The sequence below is a fragment of the Battus philenor genome, unplaced genomic scaffold (assembly GCF_028537555.1).
Source record: "Battus philenor isolate CCGP_79_NKW_IND1 unplaced genomic scaffold, ilBatPhil1.0.hap1 SCAF_29, whole genome shotgun sequence".
Taxonomy (NCBI): Eukaryota; Metazoa; Arthropoda; class Insecta; order Lepidoptera; family Papilionidae; genus Battus; species Battus philenor.
This window is the reverse complement of record NW_027181692.1, coordinates 7053947-7079928: the sequence shown is the minus strand read 5'-3', so window position 1 is coordinate 7079928 and position 25982 is coordinate 7053947. Positions and strand designations below refer to the sequence as shown.

The window sequence follows — 25982 nt, the reverse complement described above, 5'->3', positions numbered from 1 at the left end:
AATAATGCCAAGCACCACATCACAAAGCTATGAGTAAATGGTGACGTCCGCCGAATACACACAAACTAGTGTAGAACTTCCTTCGTACATTAGGCATGCAAACTGAAATATAATATCTCAATTGAAATTTCAAATGAAGCTCTAAAAGCCAGGGTCGGCTCTAGCTCGTGTAGCGCCCGTGTGCAATGAAACCCTGGCGCCCTCTAGGCCTGACTCCTCCCCCTCCCCTGCGGCTATAAATACTTTGCCGCTGTAACAAGAAAGTGTTTTCATTTTTCAACAAGCTATTTTATAAGTAGGTATAGCTCATAGCAAGGTTTCTTAAACTATGGGTCGCGACCCCATTTGGGGTCAGCGAAATGCTGGGGTCGAGAGATTTTAATGTCAAATATTTATATATACCATTTTATAACATCACTAGGGTATACAGTGGATTTGTATGTTTCAAAACGGATTCGAAAACTATTTATTTTTATATGTATATTTATATTGTTACCTAATAAATAAATCAATAATAAATAGAAATAAAAAGAATAAGAAAAGAATAAAATATATGAAAAGAATAAATAAGATAATAAATAGAATCTGCATAAACAAAGAAGACAATAAAACGGCATGTATAGAAGAGAAAATACCAAACCTTGGAAATAACACAAAGAAAAATACGTACTTCCGCCATGTTTGTTTAGCCTGTCTTTTTTCCAAATATATATAATTTGTCATGCGAACAAGCGGTCGAGTCAACTTGACGTGAACAAGAAATGTTATTTATTCTATGAACAAATTAATTTTTAATCTGTATTCTTTTTAATTGATTTATGACAGCTGAGAGACGTCAAATGCAACGCATAGACCTCCCTCTATTTTAAGATCGCCACAATGACCAAATTTGAATTTATGATAATATATAATTAACTATTCTAAACTATGTAAATACCTTTAATTAAGATATGCTGGATTAAATAATATAAATTTGTAAAGCATTTTTGCTTTACAAATTTATGTATATATGTACATGTGACTTTAAAAAGAGACAATCGGCTAATTTCGGCTTCGTAGAGCGTTATCTCTGTCGCACGAAATACAAACAGTTCGGTATGTATTAGGAGCTATTACAACAAGTATCATTTCCTTCCTTAGATAATTATTTTTATTCTTTGTATAAAATACACCAATTTTTCTATAAGTGGTGGCTTTTGGTTGGGGTAGAATAAAATAAAAAGAATATCTGGCGGCGAGGCGTACTCGGCGATGGAAGGTGGGATATGGATCCTTCCTCGGATATTTATATATTCCTTCTGCTTAAAGCATCCTTTAACAGTTGACGGCTAAAAAAGTGTTATTTACGTTTCTCTCTATCTGTCACAACATCTGAGTTTTACATTATTATAATAGATTTCATTTATATATATTTTTTGGGTAAAATATTAGTTACATAATTTTTTAGTACCGCCATATGAATGGTTAAGTATTGTGCCTTTGTCAATTTTTTTTACTTTTTTTTATGGCATAACGCTATGTTATCTGGTATAATATAAATAATATTAATCACAACAAAATTAAATAGAATTGTGGCGAGCAGCCACATACTCAAGTAAATATTATTTAATATTTATAATGATAACATTTAGGTATATAAGTTAGGAACCGGTGTGGCAATCCGAAAAAAGGCGGAAATGACAGATGGTCATGCAAAAATGTCGAACATATAAAACTGTATAATAAAATGTGAAATAAATACCAATTGCACACAGAAGTTTATATAATTAAAAGTGACGCTCTCAGAAGTATATTCAATCAAGTCTCTTGAAGTAAGGACAACCATATCCATACAGTTTGTAATAATATGACGCAAATAATTAATAACAAAAGGAAAACAATGAAAAACATAAATAAGAAAAAACAGACAAGTGTTGCTCCAAAAATTAAAGTTATTTTTCTTTTTGCGGAACGAACTATTCTTTCTTAAATTACGTCTATTAGGATCTAGTTCTTGAGTGACCAAATTATCAAAAAAGTAAATCAAGTTTTGTTTTATATTAATTATAATAAATTGCAAAGTTCAGTATCAACCGTATTGAAAAAAAAGTTTTTGTAAATTAATATATAATTTTCATCTGGCAATAAATGTCATATGTCAAATGACATTTGCTATATACGGCGAAGACAATAAACAGACATATATTAAAAAAATATTTAGCGAATTAAAATGTAAGTAACAATTTAAATTTTATTTTGCAACAATTAGGCTGAATGTGCTTTTATTTTTTTATTTATTTCCTACAGATCACCTTTGAAAATTTTTACTTTAATAAAAAAACTTACCCGTTATATTTAACCTAAATAAATTTAAATTTATATATATAATCACTCGTATAATTGTGAAAAAATTAGTGCCCTAGGTCGGTATAATTTTAATCTAATTATATAATAACAAAGACATTTTTAGATTCCTTTTATCTACAATTGGATACAAAATTAAAGATCGCAAAACAAATTCACAATTTTAATTAAACTTTATTTACAATGACTTAGGATTTTCTTTATGCGATATAGGTATTTCTTTTGGAAGATGTCCAAATAACCTAAATATAACAATTTTGAAACTTCCAATGTTATACAGAAATGGTTATAGGTAATTTGTCATCAAAAAGATTTTCCATATACTTCCAATCAGCCTATATAAGTGTATCACTTTGCAATACGTAACATTAATTATTTTTTCTATTGGAATGTAATCCAATAACTTTTAGCTGTACCGAGTCTGCAGGGATAGATGGTGAACAATAATTAATTTTAATATATCTTTTTCTTCTTCTTCCTTCCCTTTTCCCTTATCAATTTGCACCAGGCCACTCTATCCTGGGTTGTCTCTGCATCAAGTTGAAGGGTTTCCAGTTCCTTTCCGATATTAGACCACCACCTAGCTTTTGGACGCCCTCTCCCTCTTGGGAATTCTGGTAGGCTTAAGGCAGTTTTTACTACGTGGTCATCGCAATCTATTTTCCTGTAATTTGCTGAGGAACTTGATTTTAATATGTACTAATAGATATTTTAAAAACTGTTTTTTTCTGAATTACAAAATTTAATTACATTATTTATTGTAATATACTTTAATTGACAGTAAATGAGCTTCAAATTTTTTTCAACTAATAAAATCACATTATATAATAGTTTCAGATGGCATTGTTTATGAAACAAGACTTCTCCCCTCCACTTCTCTCCAGAAGATGGGTTGCTGTGAAATTAAGACCAAATATGGTAAGGATACATTACTTTTGTTGACGGAATTAGAATTATTAATTAATTTTCTATTTATTTATCTGTAATTACAACTAATGAAGAACTAGCTTGAGATTTTCTTATGCAATTGTACCAGGAGTGGAAGTAACATAGCCCAGTGGTTTATCAAGTTGAAGTAGCATGCAGTAGGTGACAAAGTCTTGAAGACCAAGGACCAGCAAATGCGACATAAGATGTTCAACCATAAGATAAATGGACAGTCTTGTCAAAGTCGTTGGAAGGTGGATGCTTAGTGCTTTCTACAGGTCCTATTGGAAACATGATGGAAGCCTTATTCGGCTAGCTATTTCAATGTAAAACACTTGTATACTAGAGATATATATACACCAATATCTAGCTTTGCGTCGTTTCGTTTTGCGTTTTTTTCGAAGTTGCGTCGCTGCTTAATTAGTACTAATTTTCACTGCGCGTCGTTAGATTTTCGAGGTTGCGTTGTTTTGGGTTCAAGGCTTTAATTTTTTTTTTAAATTTTCTAAAAATTGGCAACACTTTTGTTTCTGATTGCGCCATGCCATCAAAACTCGGGGATTTCCTTTCTAACTAAAATTAACACAATTTTAATACAGTTTTATTTTCACTTTGTTTTGCTAATTTTAGAGTTCAGTTTCAATTACAAGTATGTTGTGCTTTTTTTAAAAGAAAATAATAAATCTATATAAATTTTTACATGTTGTTTCTGGTTACAAAAAAGGTATACATTTTTCCAATATATTAATTGGCAGAGTTACATTATTTTTGTTTTTTAAATGTTTACTTTATTCAATTTTTTTAAAGTAGTATTTTCGTAACCCTGGAACCTATCTTCGATCTTCACATAGTTTGCTATAAAAAATCTTAATTCACTTTGCGGCGTTTCAATTTGCGTCGTGTTTTTTTGGAACGTAACCGCGACGCAGAGTGAGGTATTGGTGTACTTAGTTTCAACATGTAGAGAACAAAGTCCAATGTGGTCTAGAGATATGCTGGGTACGGTGCTTGGGAAAGAAGTCCTGTGTAGTATGTTTAGAAAGGTCACTTTGCAATGCATCAACATTCAATATGACCGACCAGTCTCCCCCTATTTCATGGAATCAGGCGTTACCTCGCGGAAGTCCATCCTGAGTAAGAAAAGGACCAATATTTAGCAACTTCCGCACGCTGTGGTAGTCTTGCAACAAAGTGCACCGCCCGCCAGCCCACTGATAAATGCGTATGCGGCAAACAATGCGAATCACACAACCGCCACCATCAAATTACTCAACACGTGTTTCACCCCTCCACGGGGCATCTTCAGGAGTTATGTTACACGGTGTATTGGTCCTTTTCTTACTCAGTCTCCCCCTACCTAACCAAATGTAAAGTTATCCTACCAATGCTGCTCTAGAAGCCATTATGATGATGATGGTTATAGGTTCACAGTCTATCTTTTCCGACCATCAGTTGTATGAAGTTTTTTCTTTATGGCTCCCGCTATTGGGAGCCTCTCTGGCCTATCTGGTGTGGGACAGGGACTTTTTGTTTTAATTTATTTATTTTTTCACAATCTTTTTTATTTTCTTACTCTTCATTTATACATCTTGAGATCTTTCATTCGGTTTTCTTCCACATTTCTTCTTACATTCTCTTTCGCTCTGTGACCTTTCATTCCTTTCTCGTTACACATTAACATTTTGTAATTTCATTTCTGTTTATTTACATTGTTTTTTCGCTTAACATTAATATCACATTGTATGAAGTTTTAAATTTTTACACAAAACTTATTGAAGTTTTTTTATGAATTTCAGTTGATATACAGTCGTGATCACATTATATCGATCCTGGAGAGTGGTCTGCTGTTCAGGGAGGACTGTGTGGAGGTGGAACAGGAGGCGCCGTCGGAGCTGGCGATTTGGACAGCAGCAGGAGGAGACTGGAGCAAGTGGATGACTCGGGGGGAACTGGTGACCTCGGGTGCGCTTATCCTTGCCTGTCTCTTCATCAGTCCGCCTCGAAGGTGAGAAATAAAATATTGAATGCTTTGGAATAACTATAACTTATGGATCTAAGATGTAGTCACTTACAATGGGACGCATAAGAAGGCAAAAGTTCAACAAGAGAGCAATAGAAAGGTTTATGATTAGAGTTTTGACGCGAAATACATTTAGAAATGAGATCTGTAAAAAAAATAATAGAGATTTATAAATATACACTGTCAGATATGATACTGCGATCTTCGGAATTCTTTATTTATTGTTCCAAATCAATATTATTCCCCTCAAAGTATTCACCATCTGATAAAACACTTGCCAACTCTTTTACACTACTCAGACCGAATAGTCTTTTTCCGGTATAGCTTTTGTGATCTTCAATTCAGTTTTTATCTTCTCGACCATGTCAAAATGGTGTCCCGGCATTGGCCTTTTGAGTTTGCTGATGCTAGAAGTTATAGAGTCAAATCAGGCGAATATGGTGGTTGCAGATCGATATCACCTGTGTTTTTGACAAAACAGTTGCGAAGAACCTGCAGTATGACATCGACCTTACAAATTACGACCTTACAAAACATCCTTAAAAATGGTTTAGCCTTGGTCAAATGATATTACACTTTATACAAACAGACAGCAAATGTCCTACCAACCTAAGAAATAAAGTTACCAAAAAAAATTACCAATCTTACAAATGCTTTTTTTTATTATTAAATGTTGTCGAGCTAATTAGCAAATGGGGAAAATCCTCCTGGACACCTGGGAATATTGCCCAGGTAGTGTCGGACTCTAACCGACTAAAAACCCCATTTGCTAATCTCTCCACTTGTCAAGTTGGTCCATCGACATGAAGGTCGATGCCTTTTTTCTAGATCCTTCTATTTGTCTCCAGGTCAAGGTGTTCTCTCAAATCTTACTACAATATCTTACTACTAGTATTATCATAGTCCTTTTCCTATAGTCCTTTTATTTTCCTTCTTTTTTTGTTATTATTATTATATTTATTGGTTTTTTTTCTTACCAATGCTCGGTAGTTTTAAATGACAACTTCTCTTTACTTTTTAGATCAGAGTAATATATATGATAACTTTTAATATATATTTAACTTTGGTGTACTGCTTATGTACAATTAATTCAAATATCAATGGTTTAAGAAATAATAATATAATGATAATACGGTAAGAAAAAAAGTATCAAAGTTCAGATTGCTACATATTAAAATAGATTTTTGTTTATTATATATCCCTTCATACTTTGAATTGCTAGAAGTCATTTATATATCGCATTTGAATAAAACAAAAAAACGTAACATTTGCTAGAGTGATCACTTTATAGTTTTTACATGAATGCCTTATTGAACTCAAAAGAGGTTTGTGAAAAGTGACTGTCCGAGTTCTTCGCAAATAAGGAGGGGGGCTTCTACGAGGGAGGTATTATGAAGTTGCCGTCTAGATGGAAACAGATTATCGAACAAAACGGTGCATATTTGAACTAAATCCGATCACTGTAACACTTTTTATAAAGCATTGAATAAAGAGCAAAAAAGCGGAAGGGAGATATTTGACAACCTGTTACTAAAGTCACTATAAAAGTTTTCAGCGATCGTCGCTATTGCGGGCAGCTGCGTACGCACTAGTGGGCGTGGGAGTGCGGCAAGTGCATCGTGGTCGATGCAGAGGGGAGCTTCGCCCCTTACTAGAACGCATGCGTGACTATATGACACTCGCACGCCGGGCTGCAGCCATGTGCAGGGAATACTCGGCTCTTCATGCACAGATGTAAGTATACATCTTTAACTGAGGTTTTTGGAGGGGAGCCCTAAAACTTAGTCAACCTGTGGAGGGTGCTATGGATGGTTCCTCATTGAACTCTGTCTTCGCTACCTTAATAGATGGTTTTATACTAAGCGACCATTTCCTGCCAGTTCGACCCCTTGGTATCAAGTGCCACTTGGACATCAGAGTAAGTTTGATAAAAATATATAAATAAAGACAATGATTCAATTAATTCATTTATATTTTTTTGAAATAGCAGCGGGCAGGTCACATGGCACGTTATACAGATGTCTCAGGGGATTTAGTTCTGGAATGTAGTCACGAACTGGCAAGCGAAATACCTCCGACCGCGAGGATTGGAGACCTTGTTAAAGTCTTTAAAAACACCGAATGTTTCCAGCTGGTCTTATTGGAAAAATTTTCCTGGGAAAGACCTTTTTTTTGTTTCGGTGGGGGAAATCTGGTGTTCAAGATGACCTGCCACTGGGGGGAGGACAGGGGTACGTGGGATTCCTACCCACTAAAACCCCCCCGGTGATCGCCCTCTGCGCTATACGGGGGGCCGCGGTATCTCCCGGTCAGGGATCGCCACGCGGTCTTCCCTCGCGCTGTGCTATTTTCGATAGCCGGTCTCGGGGTATGCGTGTATACGCTACCCCAGAAACCCTCGTGGTGCTATCGCGATGGTTCGAGACCACGTCGAACCATCGTCCGCCTCAGATCCTGGGAAAGACCTATATCAAGCTGTGGATGTTGTGAAACTAAAATGATTTATTGATATATAACATGTATATATTATATTATAGTATTTCAAAGACCTAGTCCGTGTTTGGATTCAATTGAAATTTCTAACCGAATATATTAATTTATTATTTAAATAAGTTTCATTGTCATTATTTTTTAAACATACCATGCCCACTGGTGGACATGGGCCTCTTTCATAGATTTTCAATATGAATAGGGAAATTAGTATTTTAGCGGTTGCTTCTCAATAAATATTTAACAACATATTATTTATGTGTTGTAAATTAAAATGTTATACTAAAAGTGTGGATTTGAGAGTATATATATATATATATATATATATATAATAAAGTTCCACAAGATATCTCAGACTTGTCGTCTCTTAGTTTTAAATCTAAAATTAGAAGTATAGTACTAAATCAGAGTTCCCCAAACTTTTTTGTGTCGTAGACCCCTTGCGATGTTTTTCCTCGTTGGGTAGACCCCCTACATACCTAAGCTCTGAGACTGCGACTCTCAGGTTTTTACAAGTTCAAAATGTATTGCGACCACAAAGCGAATACCAACATCATACAACTTACACAATTTTATAAACATATATAATAAATTTTTCACTTCTTAGGTACTTTTATAAATAATGTAAATGTTTTGATATTATAAGATAGTATGATGTAAGTAAATAGGTACTATCAGTGTATGTGTTGAGGTCCACTATCGTGGACCCCCAATTTTTTTTTCGCTGACGTAGACCCCTAGGGGTCGATATAGACCACTTTGGGAATCACTGTACTAAATAAATCTTATAATAGCATTCAAGGGTTTTTGGTTAACCCAAATGCTAGGATTATGGTTTGCTGACACAACAACATTGTTAAATTTTACTGAAATCAAGCAACTGTTGTTTCTGGACTTGTATTGTTAAGATACCAACTTGAATAAAGATATCTTGAATAAACAGCTGGTGATGATGTCTTCACCAGTGACTCGCTGTCTTCGGTGATCGAGTCAATGCATGCGATGCTGTGCCGGCAGCAGAGCGAGCTGGCGGTTCTGATGGCGCGAGCTTCCTCAGCGATCCTCGGCAACTCCCCGTGGTTGAAGGACGATGTACCATGGGACGCAGTGTCACGTGACAACACCGAGAACTTGATGGTGAGGGGTTACCTTCTCTTATTTCCACAATGGTATAGAAGGGTCCACCTCGGTCTACCATGTACCCTGGGGATCTCCAGATAAGGGTTCAAATCGTCAGAAGAACTTTAGGAAGCTATATAGGAATGTCACTTATTTCAAAATTTCTCTCCAAGATTGAATCACAGCGAAGATTCCTAGAAGAAAGCAGCGGATTGGAATTGAAGTGGCAATAAGCTTGCCTTGGCTTGGTTCTGGACTTCACCAACTATTGTTAAGGTAGTCGGAGAATGCTGGATCGGTTCTTCCAGCTGGTACTATTGGAAATGTGCCCAACAGTGGACATTCTATAGTATAGTGAGCTATGTCATAATCAATTTTCTTTTTATTTTTCAGAAAATACACCACGCCTTCCTTGTAGTTCAATCAACATTACTAAAGCATATCGCAATGGCTCACTTCCTACCTCCCATAAATGCTAAGAAGATCTACAAGAACCACAACGAAAGGATCTATTGGATCCACACAACGCTATTAAAGCACTTGACAGAAGAATTTCAAGAAAATTACTCAGCATTAGAAAGAATGTACCGTTTACTCAAGAACTACGGCTCGAACAACGAACCAAAGAAACCAGGAACTGTTATCAGAGACAGTTGGTTATACTCAGAAGTTCACACAGACATTGCCCGGACGAACATGGAACTGAAGCTGGCACTTTCTAAATGCAACAGCATTGACACATTCCTCGATGCCTGTTCACTAGATAAACAGGAGCTGAACGTGGACCTGCTTGACAAAGACATCGGCGACCTGATTGACAATCTCACCAAGTGCCTAACGACCGCACAAAACTCACAGATAAGATTAAAGAAGTTAAATAGAAAACTTGAAGGAGGTGATACAACCTCCTTCGATGACAATAGCGCACATAGTGTAGAAAATGTGGAAATTTTGAAAATAGAAGATAAAGAACCGGAGACAAAAGATGAAGTATACTACTTTATTAAAACAGAAGACGATAATGTCACACAAACAGCAGAAGACGTTACAACTGGACCAGGAAGGAAAGAGAAGGAGAATACTAAAATAGTTCTAAACGAGCTGAAGAGGAAGTTATTGAAAAGAGAGGATCTGATGAGGGAGAGAGAACGCCAGGCGCTTGCTAAAACGATGCCAGAGTTAAAATCAATCCCCGAGTTTCCACGACAGATAAAACTAGAAGATATATCGCAACATAAAAGTAATGCATCCAAATTGAAATCAAAAATTAAACCGAGAAAACAAAGAACAAAGAAACGTTTTCTATGGAGACATAGAAAAATATCACAAACAATTTTCAATAGAATAGTGAAGGGTATTTTGAAAGAGGACTTCTATTCAAGGGACATTGAAATAACAGGATACATTTGTGAAGTGAACACCATTTTATTGACAGTTACAAAGCATTATAATTTGTTAATTGTTACAAAATGGCATAAGAAAGTAAGCGAAGTCGTGAAAGAATTAGATGTTAAAAACGAAACGAAAGATATAGTTCCAAGGTACGAGGAACCTTCATCATCAGGCACGGATTCAGAATCAGACATCAATGATCATCAGGATATACTCAGGAAGCTACGATGGCATAGGACAAACAGGAAACCGGAAACAATATCTATGGCAACGGATGCAGATGAGAGTTTAAAACCCATGGAATATAGATTGGGAACAGGTTTAGCAATGGCATCTGTTCTTCAAATAAATCAACATGCAAACAGGAGAAATATGGCCGAGGAAGAATTTATAGGAAATGGAGAAGTGTCCGATGATAGCGGACATGACGATGAATAAATGTGATGAAATTATGTGATGATATATATATGTATAGATAATACATTGTGAAACAAATTTAAAACTAAAGAAACCTATTCATTGTATGCGAAACTTAGGTTAAGTTTTTATTTATAAAGTATTAATCTATTATAATAGGTATTTAATTCAATTATTAATTATATTTGTTTGTTTGGTTTTTATTAATGTTTTTATCAGAAATAAATCAGATTATGTACATTTGTTTTATTTAAAAATATGAAAAGTCAAAGGAAATCGCAAGATGCGGACAGAATTGGATCAGTCCTGGCGATCTTTGGAGGAAGCTGATGACTTGAAGTGGGAGTATATCAGCTAAAATGATGAAAAACTGATGATTACTTCTCATGTTCCGTGTCCTGACATTTATCATAAATATTTATGTACGTGATTTGTTATATATTTGCCGACAAAAAGCTAGTGATTAGTCTGATATATGTTACATTAAAATTTATTGATATCTATTAGAATGCAACACACGTAAAAAAAAATTTCTTTAACAAGTATTTGTTTAATAAACTTTTTAATTTCTTGATCTTGATTGAGCTGTTAATTTTTGAAAGCGGCACAAAATACTTTTTCGAAAAAATCGATTTGTTAATGGCAACACTAAATATAATTGAACGATGAATGATGAATTTTTACATTTTTTTAAAATATCTCAACTTGAAAACAAAGTGACTAATGTCACTTTCAAAATAAATGGCTCATACATCTCTTCGGTTTCGTGAAAGAAAAAGAAACATAATAATTGTGTAATTTTCAAGTATAGTCTAATGTAGAATAAATGCCGTTTAATTATTTAGCGATGTCATATAATACAGTTTAATTATCTGATGTCCATTATTAGGCATCAAATATTACACTCAGTATTCATAGTGATGGCTTAATTTTGCTATATTCCATTTTGGCTTTTACACAATCTTCTAACTCGAGGCCTGCCGATTCGAAATCCGCTAATACATTTAAGAAATCTATGCCAGATTTATCGCCTATTCTATTGTATTGGCTAATTGTTATCCATTTGGTTTTCGGAGACAATGGCTTAGTTTGAAATTTAATATTTGAAACCAGATATTTCAAGAAAATTTTAAATAAGCGCCATCTAGTTTTAATCATGATAAAAGTAATTTATTCAAAGACAGAGGGCGCTGTAACAAATTATAGCACGGTAAGTATATTTCAATTAGTTCATAGTTTCAACAACAGATGGCGCTAACGATAAAATGTTTTATTTTGATTTATGAATAAAGTTCTGTGTTTAGACCAGTTGTGTTTTCTATATCTCCTAATCCATCATCAATGACTTCAAAGTGAAGTTAGTAACAACTGTGTCGCTTGAGTGACGCGAGCACGTGCTAGAAGAACGTTGTCTGTAATAACTGAGTTGTTTCTGTTTTAGATTTTTTTTTAAATTTATTTAATATTCTTTATTGTACACGATAATATACATTTAATAAGTTTTACAATAATATACAGAAAAGTACAATGCGCGGTCTTATCACACAAGTCATTCTCTTACAGACAACCATAGTAAGAAGATAAAAGTACTTATAAAGAGTAGTTCACGTGTACAAAAAAATACATATTCACAAACAAATGAACATAAACATACATAAACATACATAGACATACATACTTAAACATGCATACATACGTAAATACCATACATACTTATAATAAAAAAGGTTTAATACATATTATAAATATAATACAATAATAAATAAAAACATCTAACTGTTGTTGTTGTCTTTTTAGTCCAAATTTTTATTATTCAAGAATTAAACTAGACTTTGGTCTAGAATTTAGATAGAGTAATGACAAGATATTTCGAGAGAAGACATTAGCGCGGGCTTTCGGATTAATATTTGAACATTTATATTAATGTCCGTTTTTATATTAATTATTATTATTATTATATTAACGTCCGTTTTTCGATAATATATTAATTATTATTATTGTATTAATGTCCGTTTTTCGATAATGTATTAATTATTATTATTATATTAATGTCCGTTTTTCGATAATGTATTAATTATTATTATTATATTAATGTCCTTTTTTCGATAATATATTAATTATTATTATTATATTAATGTCCGTTTTTCGATAATATATTAATTATTATTATTATATTAATGTCCGTTTTTCGATAATGTATTAATTATTATTATTATATTAATGTCCTTTTTTCGATAATATATTAATTATTATTATTATATTAATGTCCGTTTTTCGATAATGTATTAATTATTATTATTATATTAATGTCCTTTTTTCGATAATATATTAATTATTATTATTATATTAATGTCCGTTTTTCGATAATATATTAATTATTATTATTATATTAATGTCCGTTTTTCGATAATATATTAATTATTATTATTATATTAATGTCCGTTTTTCGATAATGTATTAATTATTATTATTATATTAATGTCCTTTTTTCGATAATATATTAATTATTATTATTATATTAATGTCCGTTTTTCGATAATAATTCCGTGTGCGTCGTAGCGCAACACACACGCGACTCTAACCGATCCTCTCCCTATTCCGATATCGATTCAGCTAAGATATCTTCGTAGAAAAGTTTCACATCTTTCTCCGAATATCAGGTAGATAACAATTAATCAATACAATACTTAAGGGGACGCTTTTGTCAAAGTTTTTTTCAATTTTATTTGCTTTCGGATCTAGCCTCGATTCTAAAGAAGCTGTAAAAGTCAGAAAGGCTAATCCAGTACCAATCGAATATAGCCCAGTATAGCACAATTCTACTTCGTACTTCGTGTTGTTATCTCCAAGACCCACTGGCCTAGGAAGAATGTCACAAAAGGTTACGTATAAGTTGCTTTATCTATATTAATACTAGCTGATCCCTCAAACGTTGTTTTGCAAAAAAAATAAAGTTTTTAATTAACAAATAAAAAATAAGAGTTGATCGTAGGGGGGTGAAAATTTAGGGTTGTATGTATTTTTGTATGCTGTATCATAATAAAATAACAAACAAAATTTGTCTAAAAATTAAAACAAAATCTAGGGGTGGACCACCCTTGTCACTTAGGGGTATGGAAAATAGATAGTAGCCGATTCTCAGACCTACTGAATACGCATGTAAAATTTGGTAAAAATCGGTCGAGCCGTTTCGGAGGAGTACGGTAACTAACATTGTGACATGGAAATTTTATATATTAAATTGTAGGTCAGAAAAGAAAAAGAGACTGTTTTGAATTCCTATTTTCACTCTTTCTCTCTCTTATACTTTCTTCCTTTATATTTTCTATCATTTTAGCAGTATTCATTTACATTTCATTACCGTATCGCCTTTCATACTTTTGCCATATTTCTTTAATTTTTATTTGTATACATTTCCGAACGACTATTTTTATTTTTATTTCCTTCAAATTTTTCTATTTTGTTTTATTTTATACAAGACTATCATAGCTAACTTATTTTCTGTATAATAATTTCTTCGCAATATTATGAATAAATAAATGTATTACAAAGTTTTCTTACCTGGTTTTATTACTCATAAGTACATCTCATATTAACTTATAATAAAACCTATCTAGTAAGGTTTCAATCGTTCCATCTTTTACGCCTTCGTAGAACTTTATTTGTATATATATTTTAATATTTAATTACATCAAAACTTATTGTAATATAATTTTAGAACCTAATGCAAGATCATTTAACCACAGTGCATTTTATCACTGTAAATAATAATAATAAAGCAACTTATTCTAAAGTTTTATTATCTATTATAAAATCCTTCACATAATAACAGGATATTTATACAAATTATTATTTAATGGACTTTCTAAATTTATTACAAGAAGAAATAGAAGAAGAAACTTACACACAAGCGATATTAATTATATAAAGCATAGGGAAAGGTATAACAAGCTATGTGGGAAGTTTCCCAGCAGTGGGAAAAGATTCTCTTCGTTCGCTCTTGACCGTGGACGACTTCACCCTGTCGCCCGCACATCTATGACACAATTGATGACGTCACGGTGCATCTTGCCAAGGGCTGCCAATGACAAGTTATGTAAAAGCAAATAAGCAGTCTCTAAATAAAATGGGGAATGAGGAAATCATTTGAAGAAAGTAGTTAAATAGCTCAGTGGAATGGCTAGTTGAAAATGCACAGAGTAGGCCATATAGCGAGCAAAATAAATGAATAAATAAATATAAATGAGCAAATAAATATTGGAATAGATGAATAAACAAAAATGAATAAATAAATGATAATAAATTAGTGTATAAATGAATAAATCATAAGAAATTAATAGATGGACAATTTAAAATAAACGAATGAATGAAATAGAAATTGATGAATGAATAAATTAATGGAACATTCATTTAAATGTAAATAAATGAATTAAGGTCCCGATTATTAAAAAGGCCTTTAAGTTCCAGACCTGCAAGCACAGCGTCGAACTTCCACTCACAAGGTAGACCGCTTGATTATGATCGTCGCAAGACTCCCCATGTCGACAGTTCAGTGTTGTTTTTCGAGTTATAAGATTAAGATCTACGATCAGTGATACAAAGTGACTATTCGGCAAGTTATTTGTACAGTGATTTCTTGAGCGATTTAGAAGCGAAGTTTGGACTAAGCGAAAGTATACTTTGTGTTAAATTAGGGTGACCATCTGATTTGTGAATAAAGGACTCCTTGTGAACCAGTGGTGTTTCATTTCGAGTCAGAACCCACAGTACGTAACATTACTACATAACTTGATAGAACCTTTGTATGTATTTTCAACGTAACATGGTATAATTCACTTCGAGCCTTTTAAATTATAATGCTTAAGGCTTATTAGGTGAAAGCCTACTCCGATGTTTTCTCTCAGAATCATTTAAGAATTCATTTCATTAAATTAAATAAAATTTATTATTAATTAAATATTTATTGTTAACTCAATAAGGCTAATTGTTTGTTAACAAAACATCTTGATATTTTATGATATAAAACTAGCTATTTTTAAGTGGTTCAGCTATGTATATACAGGCTGAAAGAAAGGTTTTTATTAGTTATATATATAGTCCACTTATCAGCAAAAATTTTCAATAGAACTGTATAAAGTACACTTTGAAACTATATTGTAATATGACTAGTAGTACAAAGTCTGCATGGACAGACAGTAAAAAATATTTTTTTTAATAAGTTGTAATACGAATTTTGAAATGCTTAAGAAATTATTGATTTTTGGGCATAAATTGAGAGCAAATGATCTGTACATTTACCCCTTTAGCTTTTACAACTGTAAACAATCACCCTGTATAAATTTAAATATATCCACATGTAAATTTTATTTTCTGACATTTTATAAACATAGAAAAAAAAATATTTTTAATTGTATAAAATATTATCGAGAGCCAACCCTAGAGTGTGGTCGTGACACTTTTTGGACGATTTGGCAGCGCTGCGATAAACGCAATGTATCAAGTTATAGGCGACGGGCGATTTTTAATTATTAAAACAGAAAATATTAAATTTTGCCTGATTTTTTATTTCTCGATGGCTTACGATTTGCCATTTTTTTAAATGAATCCAGTATTTACGGAACCTCACGTTCCACCTGCCTTGTGTGGAGTTGGGACGTTTTGAATACAAGTAAAATGGGTTTTCCAATTTTTATTTCTATTCTACATTCTCTTTCGTCTTTCACTTTTTCTTTTATTAATTGCATTTACGCTTCAAAAGATTTGACATTCTTCACTTGCATTCTTTCCTGCATCTCCATTCTTCCTTCATTCATATATTACAGTTTTTTATATTAATTATCACCGCTTCTTTACATTTATTTTATTAATTTACATTTCTTTTGTTATTTTACTATTTGACACTATTTTAGCACTTTTTGACAAAATCCTTTCTTTTAATCCTTCTTTCCTTAATTTTTTATAAACTTTTTATTGAAATTCCTAAGTTTTTCCTTTTGTTCTACACCAATTCTCTGCCAAATTCTAAAAATGATGGGAGCAGGTTGTAGTCGCCCATAAAGCAAGTGGTACTTTCTTTCTCTACCTTTTCCCCCTCAATCTCAAGATAAAGGCGAAGTCCTCTAAATACAAGACAGGAGGCTTTAAAATGCATGTTATAAATGAATATTCATACAAAAGTACATCACTGGACCTTATTGGCGACTTCACAGCCGCTACTATCCAAGGAGCAGTCTATGCTCGGTATTTCTCTATAAAATCAAAGTAATAAAGAAATTCTAAGACAATTCAAAATGGCCGACATCGCCTCCTATACTCGTATATACAGGATGACAAGCTTTAACGGGGTCAATGTATATCTTGTTTATTAACTATCCAAAAATTATTGGTTTCAGAAATATGAAACAAGAAAATAAGGTATCGATTTTCAAATTATGGGTACTAAATAATACTACATAATCATTGCTTACTACCTGTTTCTACACACTTTCTACTATTATAACTTACTCCAAGCATTTCAATAGAGTTTCAAAGTTATCACATCGATAGGATGATTGGAAATAAATGTAAAACCTTATGTATCTAAATATATATATATATATATATATATATATATATATATATACATATACGTATATGTATATATATATACATATATGTATATATATATATATGTATATATATATATATACATATATGTATATATATTGCTTTTACACATCTGACCAATTTCACTCTATCGCTGAGAATAAGGAGCAAGAGACTCAATACTTTCTCTTTTGAAAAAGTCAAGGATATAAATATTTTTTCATTACAAGATATATGACCACGTGAACAGATGAAAACGGAGTATATTGTCTTCAAGTATCTTTCTCATTTGAAACGGAAATTGTGTCGACAGATAAAATTTCAACATTTTTTCGTATGTAAATCGCTACCGCTTGTGTGTTGTACCGCAGCAGAGCCAATCGCTTGCAGCGCTGTATGACGTATCGTGCACTCGGCGCCCAAGTGGCTTACACCTTCCTATTATTTACCGGCTCGTAGGGGACCATCTCTGAAGATTTCTGTTTGAACGGGGCAGTCATTTCAAGACCTCTTGAACTCGTGAAGTTAGGTTCCCACACGTGGGCAAAGTGGTTAACATGCGGTGAGAGCCATCGGTAATTACGGCTAATATTTTTTGAGTCAGATGTACAAAGTCAACAATCTGGTCAATGTGAACACAACTTGCCATTTATGTCATTAAACATATATTCCTTTTAGTAAGTTCAATCTATTACCGCAGAGTTCCCCAAATTTTTTGTGTTGTGGACCCCTTGCCATGTTCTTCCGTGTTGGGTAGACCCCCTACTTACCTGATATTGATTTCCTGTAAATTTCTAACTGTAGTGAAGTTTAGTGTTAAAAACTTAAAGTAAAAACACATGTTAATTTATACATTTATTAATTGAATTTAAATTAAAACTATTCAAAATAAAATTTTGTATCTGTGTGTAAAATACACGTAATATTAAATACCAACATCCTACAACTTACACAATATTATAAACATATAATAATAAATTTTTAACTTCATAGGTACTTTTATATAAATAATGTAAATGTTTTGATATTATAAGATGGTATGATGTAAGTAAATAGGCACTATCAGTGTATGTGTTGAGATCCACTATCGTGGACCCCCATTTTCATTTTATGGACCCCCAAATTTTTTTTCGCTGACGTAGACCCCTTGCAGGTTGTCATAGACCCCTAGGGGTCGATATAGACCACTTTTGGAATCACTGTATTAACTAAACCAACAAGCAGTACATACTGTGATCAAAAAGTAAAGTGAAATTGTCATTTAAAACTTCCGGGCATTGGAAAGTCAGATAATTTACTTTACCTAGATCAATAGGACTGTGTATAACATTTGCAAAGCATCTGTTTGTCAAAAGCTGGAATATTTGTCTCAGACCAAAGCATTTTAAAGAATGTTTTGTATCCCAAACGCGTCAAGTATCTAATCAATGTCTTACTGCAGGTACTTCTCGAATTTTTTGCCAAAAATTCGACTGATATCGTTCCACAACAACTGTATTCGACTCATTTGACTCCGTACCACTTCTGGCTTTAGTAAACTCAAAATGCACATGCGGGCACGTCTTTTTGACATAATTGAGGAGATAAAAACCGAATCGAACATCTTGAAAAAGAAGACTGGAAAAAGCGTTGACAAAACTTTGTTCTATCAGACGGTGATAACTTTAAAGGTGATGAAATTAATTCGTATGAATAAATAAAGAATTTACATTTCATTTATTATAAAAAACACACAGAAATTTCACGGTAAATTCTTTTTTTTGAATTGCCACAAATGATTACTCATGGAGCAAAGTCCAACATTTCATATTACAAGGTCTTGTTAACAATATATAATTTTCGTTCGAATCAGAGCAGGTGTATTCGCGGCCCGCAAGACTGTATTTTAATTCTGCGGCCCACGGCCACGGTTTCACATATCTACTTACTTTCATTCTTGCTCTATACTACACTTCTTCATTCATCTTCTTTCTGACTTTTGATAGGAATCTGGACAGTAAAGGTAAACACTAATGCATTACATGTAGGCGACCATTAAACCTTTTGAAGATTCATAGGCCGTCAGCCCCGAGAACGGTATCCAATGGATTCAGGCCTTACTTTGCGAAAGTCTATCCTAAGTAAGAAAAGGACCAATATATAGCCACTTCCGCACATGCAGTGGTAGTCGTGCAAATTCGCTGATAAATGCGCGTGTGGTAAACAATGCGAATTACACTATTAAATTACTACCACAATTAAATTACTCAACACGTGTTTCACCCCTCCACGGGGCATCTTCAGTAGTAATGTTACATCGATTAGTGCCACACACAGATTCAGACTCTGAAAGACATTGTTTGCCGCATGCGCATTTATCAGCGTGCTGGCGGGCGGTGCACTTTGTTGCACGACTACCACTGCATGTGCGGAAGTGGCTAAATATTGGTCCTTTTCTTACAAGAGAACGGTATTTAAAATGTCCCGAATCTACTACTACGAACGTATAACGATATATAATATTTATTCAGTATATGTAGGAATGAAAACAAATCAATGTCAAGCATTGGTAGCTCAGGATTAGAGGATTGGGACTTGCAATAGTAGGAAAAACAATTTAAAGTAATTCACACTTCGTGCATTAATTATATAGGATTGCATTGCACACAAACAAGTTTCAAGGTGATGGGCAGCAGTGTCCTCTGTGCACCAAAATACCACATTATGATCACCAACCCTTCTGCTAAGCATTGCAGTCTTATGCCCCCCCCCCCCCTAAAAAGTCTTTGGGGGATGCTTACAAAGAAATTGCATTTCAAATACGGGCCATAAAGTGTTTTGGTTTAAGAGTCCGGTATAAGCCAATAAATATTGTAAAATGTCGACGAAAGCAAGGTGCGGTCGTAAAGATCTTTCGTAAAAATCGGTAATTTCGTAGTGTTGTAACGAAATTTTATCGATATTTGATTGTTTATGGGATGTTTCGTATTTTATTATTAATCATCATTCATTTCAAGTATGTCCACTGCTGGGCATTGGACTCAGATATAGATTTGCAAGTAGATCATAAAGATGCGACCTGTATCCAGTATTTTATTATAATCTTAACAAGTTTATTTGTCCAGATGTATATGCGCCCACAATTATGGCCGTACGTCTAAACAAACACGAGAAGCAAATTCATTAGTTTATTTCTACGAACAATGTATACACTTTTTAATAGAATCACAAAAAAACTTTTCGCTGACAAATAAATAAAAGTAGAAAGAAAAAGAAGAGAGAAAAGCACAAAAGAGTTAGTAAATCCTGGATCACGGATGGAGATAATCAGAGAATAAACAAGAATTAAGAATAATCACAACTACAAGTTGTAGAATTCTGGGGAGTTTTTTATTTGGATTGGAGCTTGCTGCCCAAATGGCACTTGCAGGTGTGAGGTGGCAGGGCGCAGAGGGCGCCCAGCTTAACACCTCTTTTAGAGTAAGGCTTTATCTCCCGTGGAAGCCTCGGCTCGTGTCTGCTGCATGTTATTATTTTACCGGATTGGGAGACCTCCAAACTCTTAGATCTCTTCGGTGAACGTTCCATGACTAAACACAAGGGCACCTGTGTTTGGGTTGTCGATGATAATACTGGCTTATCATTCCCACACAAGGGCGCCTGATAGAGACGAATCTGTACTTGGTTGGTTGCTATTGCCTTTTTTTTTGGCCCCCGCTGGTGGGAGCCTCTCGTACCCCCTATTTGGTGTGGGACAGGGACTTTTTATTTACATTTATTTAATTTTTTCACAGACATTTTCTTATTTTCTTTCTCTTCTTCCCCACGTCACATTATCATTCGTTCGTTTCTTTCTTTCCACAATTCTACTGTCTTTCCCTTTCGCTCTGTATCGCCTTTCATTCATTCCTCTTTTCTTTTTACATTTTCTTAAATTCTATTATTATTTTATATCACAGTTTACTTATTTTATATTAAAATTCTATATCACTTTAGGTTGCTATTGCCTGGCCAATATCACAAACAAACACGGAATGAAAATTGATACTGGTCGCTGTAACATTAGTCTTCAGGATGCCCCGTGGAGGGGTGAAACACGTGTTGAGTGATTTAACGGTGGTTGTTGTGTAATTCGCATTGTTTACTGCACGCGCATTTATCAGCGGGCTGCCGGGCGGTGCAGTTTATTGCACGACTACTGCTGCATAGCGGAAGTAGCTATATATTAGTCCCTTTCTTAGTTAGAATGGAATTCCGCGAGGTAACGCCTGTATCTCTTATATACTTCGGAAAACGTTACCGCTGAGAGAAGTAGCAGAAGAAACTACAGCAACGCTTCTATCAAATATGATCGTGCACTCTGAGGGCAGGCGAGGGATGTGAGGCGATGGAAGGAAAGTATGGAAAGTAATGAAAAACATTGAGATTGACAAAAGATGAGTAAAGAAATAAAAAGAAAAAAACATGACGTAAATAGAGAGCCTGTCCACCCATGATAAAGGTAGCAGGAGAGGCCATAAAACCAGAGTCACTTAAAAAATAGGTTCCAAGAAAACGTTCATAAATCAATCATTTATGTATTTAAATGAATCTCGGAAATGATGTGCTCGTCTTCAAGTCAATGTTGAATGTATTTTATGTTCTTATTAAATAATTATATAGTCACGCTGTGTTTCTTTTGTCTGCTCTTGTCATATCAGATGTCTTTATCATCCGAACTGGTAATAGACTCTTGACGTCAATAAGTTATATAATCCATCATGTTCTTTATCATCTTCACCTACCAGCTTCCACTGGACTTGGGTCTACCACAAAGATTTCCAATAAGCCAGGTCGGTTGTCGCTTCCAGGTTTTGTTAAGTTTAAAAATTCATCAGTCCATCTTGTCAGTGGAGATTTTATGTTACACTTGCCGTTTCAAGGTCTTCAGGCCCCAGCAGCCATATGGCTAGAGAATGTCTCCAACGTAGATCTATGAAAACGCTGCGGTGAGATGCCGATAGACGTGGAACTGGATAGGCCACACGCTCCGAAGGTACCCTGATCACATACCGACGCAAGCCCTAGAATGGAAGCCACAAGGAAAGCGAAGACGTGGCCGCCTAAAGCAAACCTGTCGGATGATCACTGCAGAAGTGAAGGCAGTTGGAATGACGCGGAGCGAAGTAAAGCGCGAGGCTCAAGACCGCTCGGGATGGCGACGTAATGTGGACGCACTCTGCCCCACCTTGGGGACATACGAGTAAATGAATATATCAGTCATTTCAAAGAGGAAGCTGGTATACCAAATGTGATCGTGTATTAATTTAAAATAAAATCTATCGATATTTTTCGAACAATTGAAATCTCTAGTTCCTACGTCACATGGTCCGATGCAGTGTGAAATAACTAATATGCGTATATACCCCGGTACAGTCGTGTGCAACGTTTTAAAAGACAATTTTATAAATATTTTGTTTTTGTTATTATTATAATATCTAGAATATATCTATTATATTTCAGCCGTTAACCAAAAACCTACCGTTCTCTTCGGAATTGAAGTAGGTTCTTGTACTACAAGAAGCGTAGAGCTGGGATCGGTACAGTTGAAGCTTTTCGTCCGATCCTAAAGAACTGAACAAACAGGCGGTACGGTACTCTAACATTCTGGATGATGCAGGTGCTTTCATTGATGCTTTGGCAAGTACCTGTGTCATCAGCAGGGATCCGTCAACGATATGCCACCATTGTGCAGCAGACGCTTGAGGAATGTGCAGCGTGGGAAGAGCTGCGCCAAGAACTCATCGACACTGTGGGAAATGATCTCTAGCTATCAGGCTTTGTTAAGGCAATGGTACAGAACGAGCAGTCATGGAGCGCCGGTACAACCTTCTGCTAAAAAGTGATGTCGACAGAGGCTGCCGAGAGAGAGAGAGAGAGAGAAAGAACCTCTGAGCTCCTCATCCGCAGTCGGAGACTTGGATATAAGAGGGTGTTATACCGCGCCTTTCTCCACCCACTTAGCATGGCCTTGGCGATGGAGTCCGGGTGATCTGCTGCAAGTAAGGAGTCGAAGCACTCGGCCACCGCCTCTGAAACTGCGGTAGTATATGAAAGCGTTCCCGTGGTTTCAACAAACAATCATTATTGATAGAAGTGTTGTTGGACTTCCTTCCGCAAAATTCTTTCAGCTCTAACACTTTTTGAAGTTATGTTAACTGACCCTCATGGGAGCCCTGGAGTCGGTTTCAAGACTCCCCTGAATTCTCCTTCAGGCCTACCTTAAGTGTAGTCAGATCATGAAGCAACCGTCTAAATTATCTATGAATCTGCATCTGGCCAATTCGATATAACATAACTATAGTATATACCTTCCCATGGAGCCTTTATTATTGATCTAACTTTATCTTAAAAAAGGTTGTAATTCGAGCGCCCTCAGCACATTATCTGCATCAATACGCAGAATTTTCAAATGCCACTTGAGCCAGGTAAAAAAAAATAATTATATCTGCGTAAAAAATAATTTTCGATTTAGTTTTAATATTCCTTTCGATGTATTAATTCCTACATTTAAATATATAATAAAGTTGAATAAATAAAAATCAAATGTCACTAACAACTTACGTCGGCGATTGTACTTTTATTTATAATTTCCTCAGCATTCTCGTGGCGTATATTTAAATAAAAAAAAGTAACTGGAAGTGTTCCAGTCGGAACGCAGTGTTTTACGGTTTTGCACGCTAAACATGACCATTGTATTTGACAAGTTCCAATGAATTTGTTTTGAAATAAAATTGCCACGAATATTTGCGTGTAACATGAACATAAATAAATATTGATATAGTATATATTACATATAATAACAGATCTTTTCTTGAGAGCTGTATCATCACCAATTCAGCTACAGGATGCCCACATGAGGACATATATATCAGAGTTCCCCAAACTCTTTTATGTCGTATACCCCTTGCCATGTTTTTCCGTGTTGGGTAGACCCCCTACTTACCTGATATTGATTTCCTGTAAATTTCTAACTGTAGTGAAGTTTAGTGTATGTTCAAAATGTATTGCGACCACAAACCGAATACCAACATCCTACAACTTACACAATTTTATAAACATATATAATATTTTTTTTTACTTCATAGGTACTTTTATAAATAATGTAAATGTTTTTATATTATAAGATAGTATGATGTAAGTAAATAGGTACTATCAGTGTATGTGTTGAGATCCACTATCGTGGACCCCCATTTTCATTTCATGGACCCCCAAATTTTTTTCGCTGACGTAGACCTCTTGCAGGTTGTCATAGACCCCTAGGGGTCGATATAGACCACTTTGGGAATCACTGATCTAGATAATGTAGAAAATAAAAACCATTTCAAAATTCAGATTACTATTTATCAAAAATAATTGTTAAATACTATTGTCTCTGCACAGACTTTGTATTGCCAGAAGCAAGCTTGTCGTATTAAAATACAAAAATAAATGTATCACAATTCAGAGTGGTCACTTTATACAGGATGATTAGAAATATGTAGTAAAAGCTTTATTTAATTTTGAAGATAAATGTTCATCGTTGAATATAATCAATCAACATATATATAGACAAAAATAGAACTAACATATATCTCAGATCACACTAAATAAAATCATAAATCCGAAAATGCAACTATTTGGGAGATACGAAAAACTATATTAGTAATTTTATTTATATTTCAAAAATTAATACAATTATAATTATAATCTTAATATAGTTTCAAAGGTAATATTATAAGGAACTATCGTTGAATATTTACATTTGAAAGATCGCTTTGCGTATTATATTTTTATTCTTGTTTGTACATTTAAAAATAATATAATTTTGCTTATCTTCGTCATTTTTAACCAAAAAAATTGACAAGGTGTATCGGAACTCGAGGATTGCAAATATTTAACTAAATCTGATATAATATATTTACATTTTATTCGGTGGGGGCGGAGATATATATCTATATGTTTATATATAAATCGAGGATCCAACAGATTATATAAATCGATCCACCAATGTCTTGTGTTATTTAAAGAAAACAATCCGACATCAATGTCAACAATTGTATATATTGAGTCGATTAGTACATAATATAACTGCTGAAATATATATTATATAAATAAGTAAATAATATATTAATTTTTAATTTAAGATCTGTGCGTGTTGTGAAAGTAATTACGAGAACGGTATGTGGGTCACGCGTTGTCTTTTTTTTTGCTTTTTATTTTTGGCGCGAAACGAGAATGTTGATTGACAGCTGGCGGAAAATAACTTTTTCTCAATGACATTCTTAACGGCCAGTTCGTTTTACAAGATTTTGTACGTTTTAATATTTTTAAATTCGTTTTTTATTTATCTGTGCTTTTAATAATGGAAGCTGTGCGAGTAGATATTAGTTAATGTTCTTTAATTTATGTTAAAATTTTTATATATAATTCGATATTTGAAAATGCTTTATTTTTAATTTACATTTTTTGTTATGTTATCATGTATATAATGTTTGGCAAGCTGATAAGAAGACGATATATAACAATATAAAAGTAAGACGTTTGTTTTTAGGTATATATAAAAACTTTTTATTACACAGAGGTTTCTTTTTTTTTTAAAAAAAAAGCATTGATTTGGTTCAATAAGACAGGGTCACATATCACACATCTCATGGCAGCATGGAAGTCGTACGAGTAATGTTTTTAAGAA

At 34.0% G+C, this 25982-nt stretch overlaps 1 protein-coding gene across 1 annotated transcript; it reads left to right on the top strand.

The window, feature by feature from the left end:
- Positions 1–3180: 3180 nt before the first annotated feature.
- On the top strand, positions 3181–10781 carry LOC137926291 (uncharacterized). The gene is made up of 5 exons (XM_068769890.1): positions 3181–3261; positions 5067–5275; positions 6839–7024; positions 8746–8917; positions 9293–10781. The coding sequence occupies exons 1-5, from the start codon at positions 3181–3183 to the stop codon at positions 10727–10729; spliced, it is 2085 nt and encodes a 694-aa protein (XP_068625991.1). The 3' UTR covers positions 10730–10781.
- The last annotated feature ends 15201 nt before the right edge of the window (positions 10782–25982 follow it).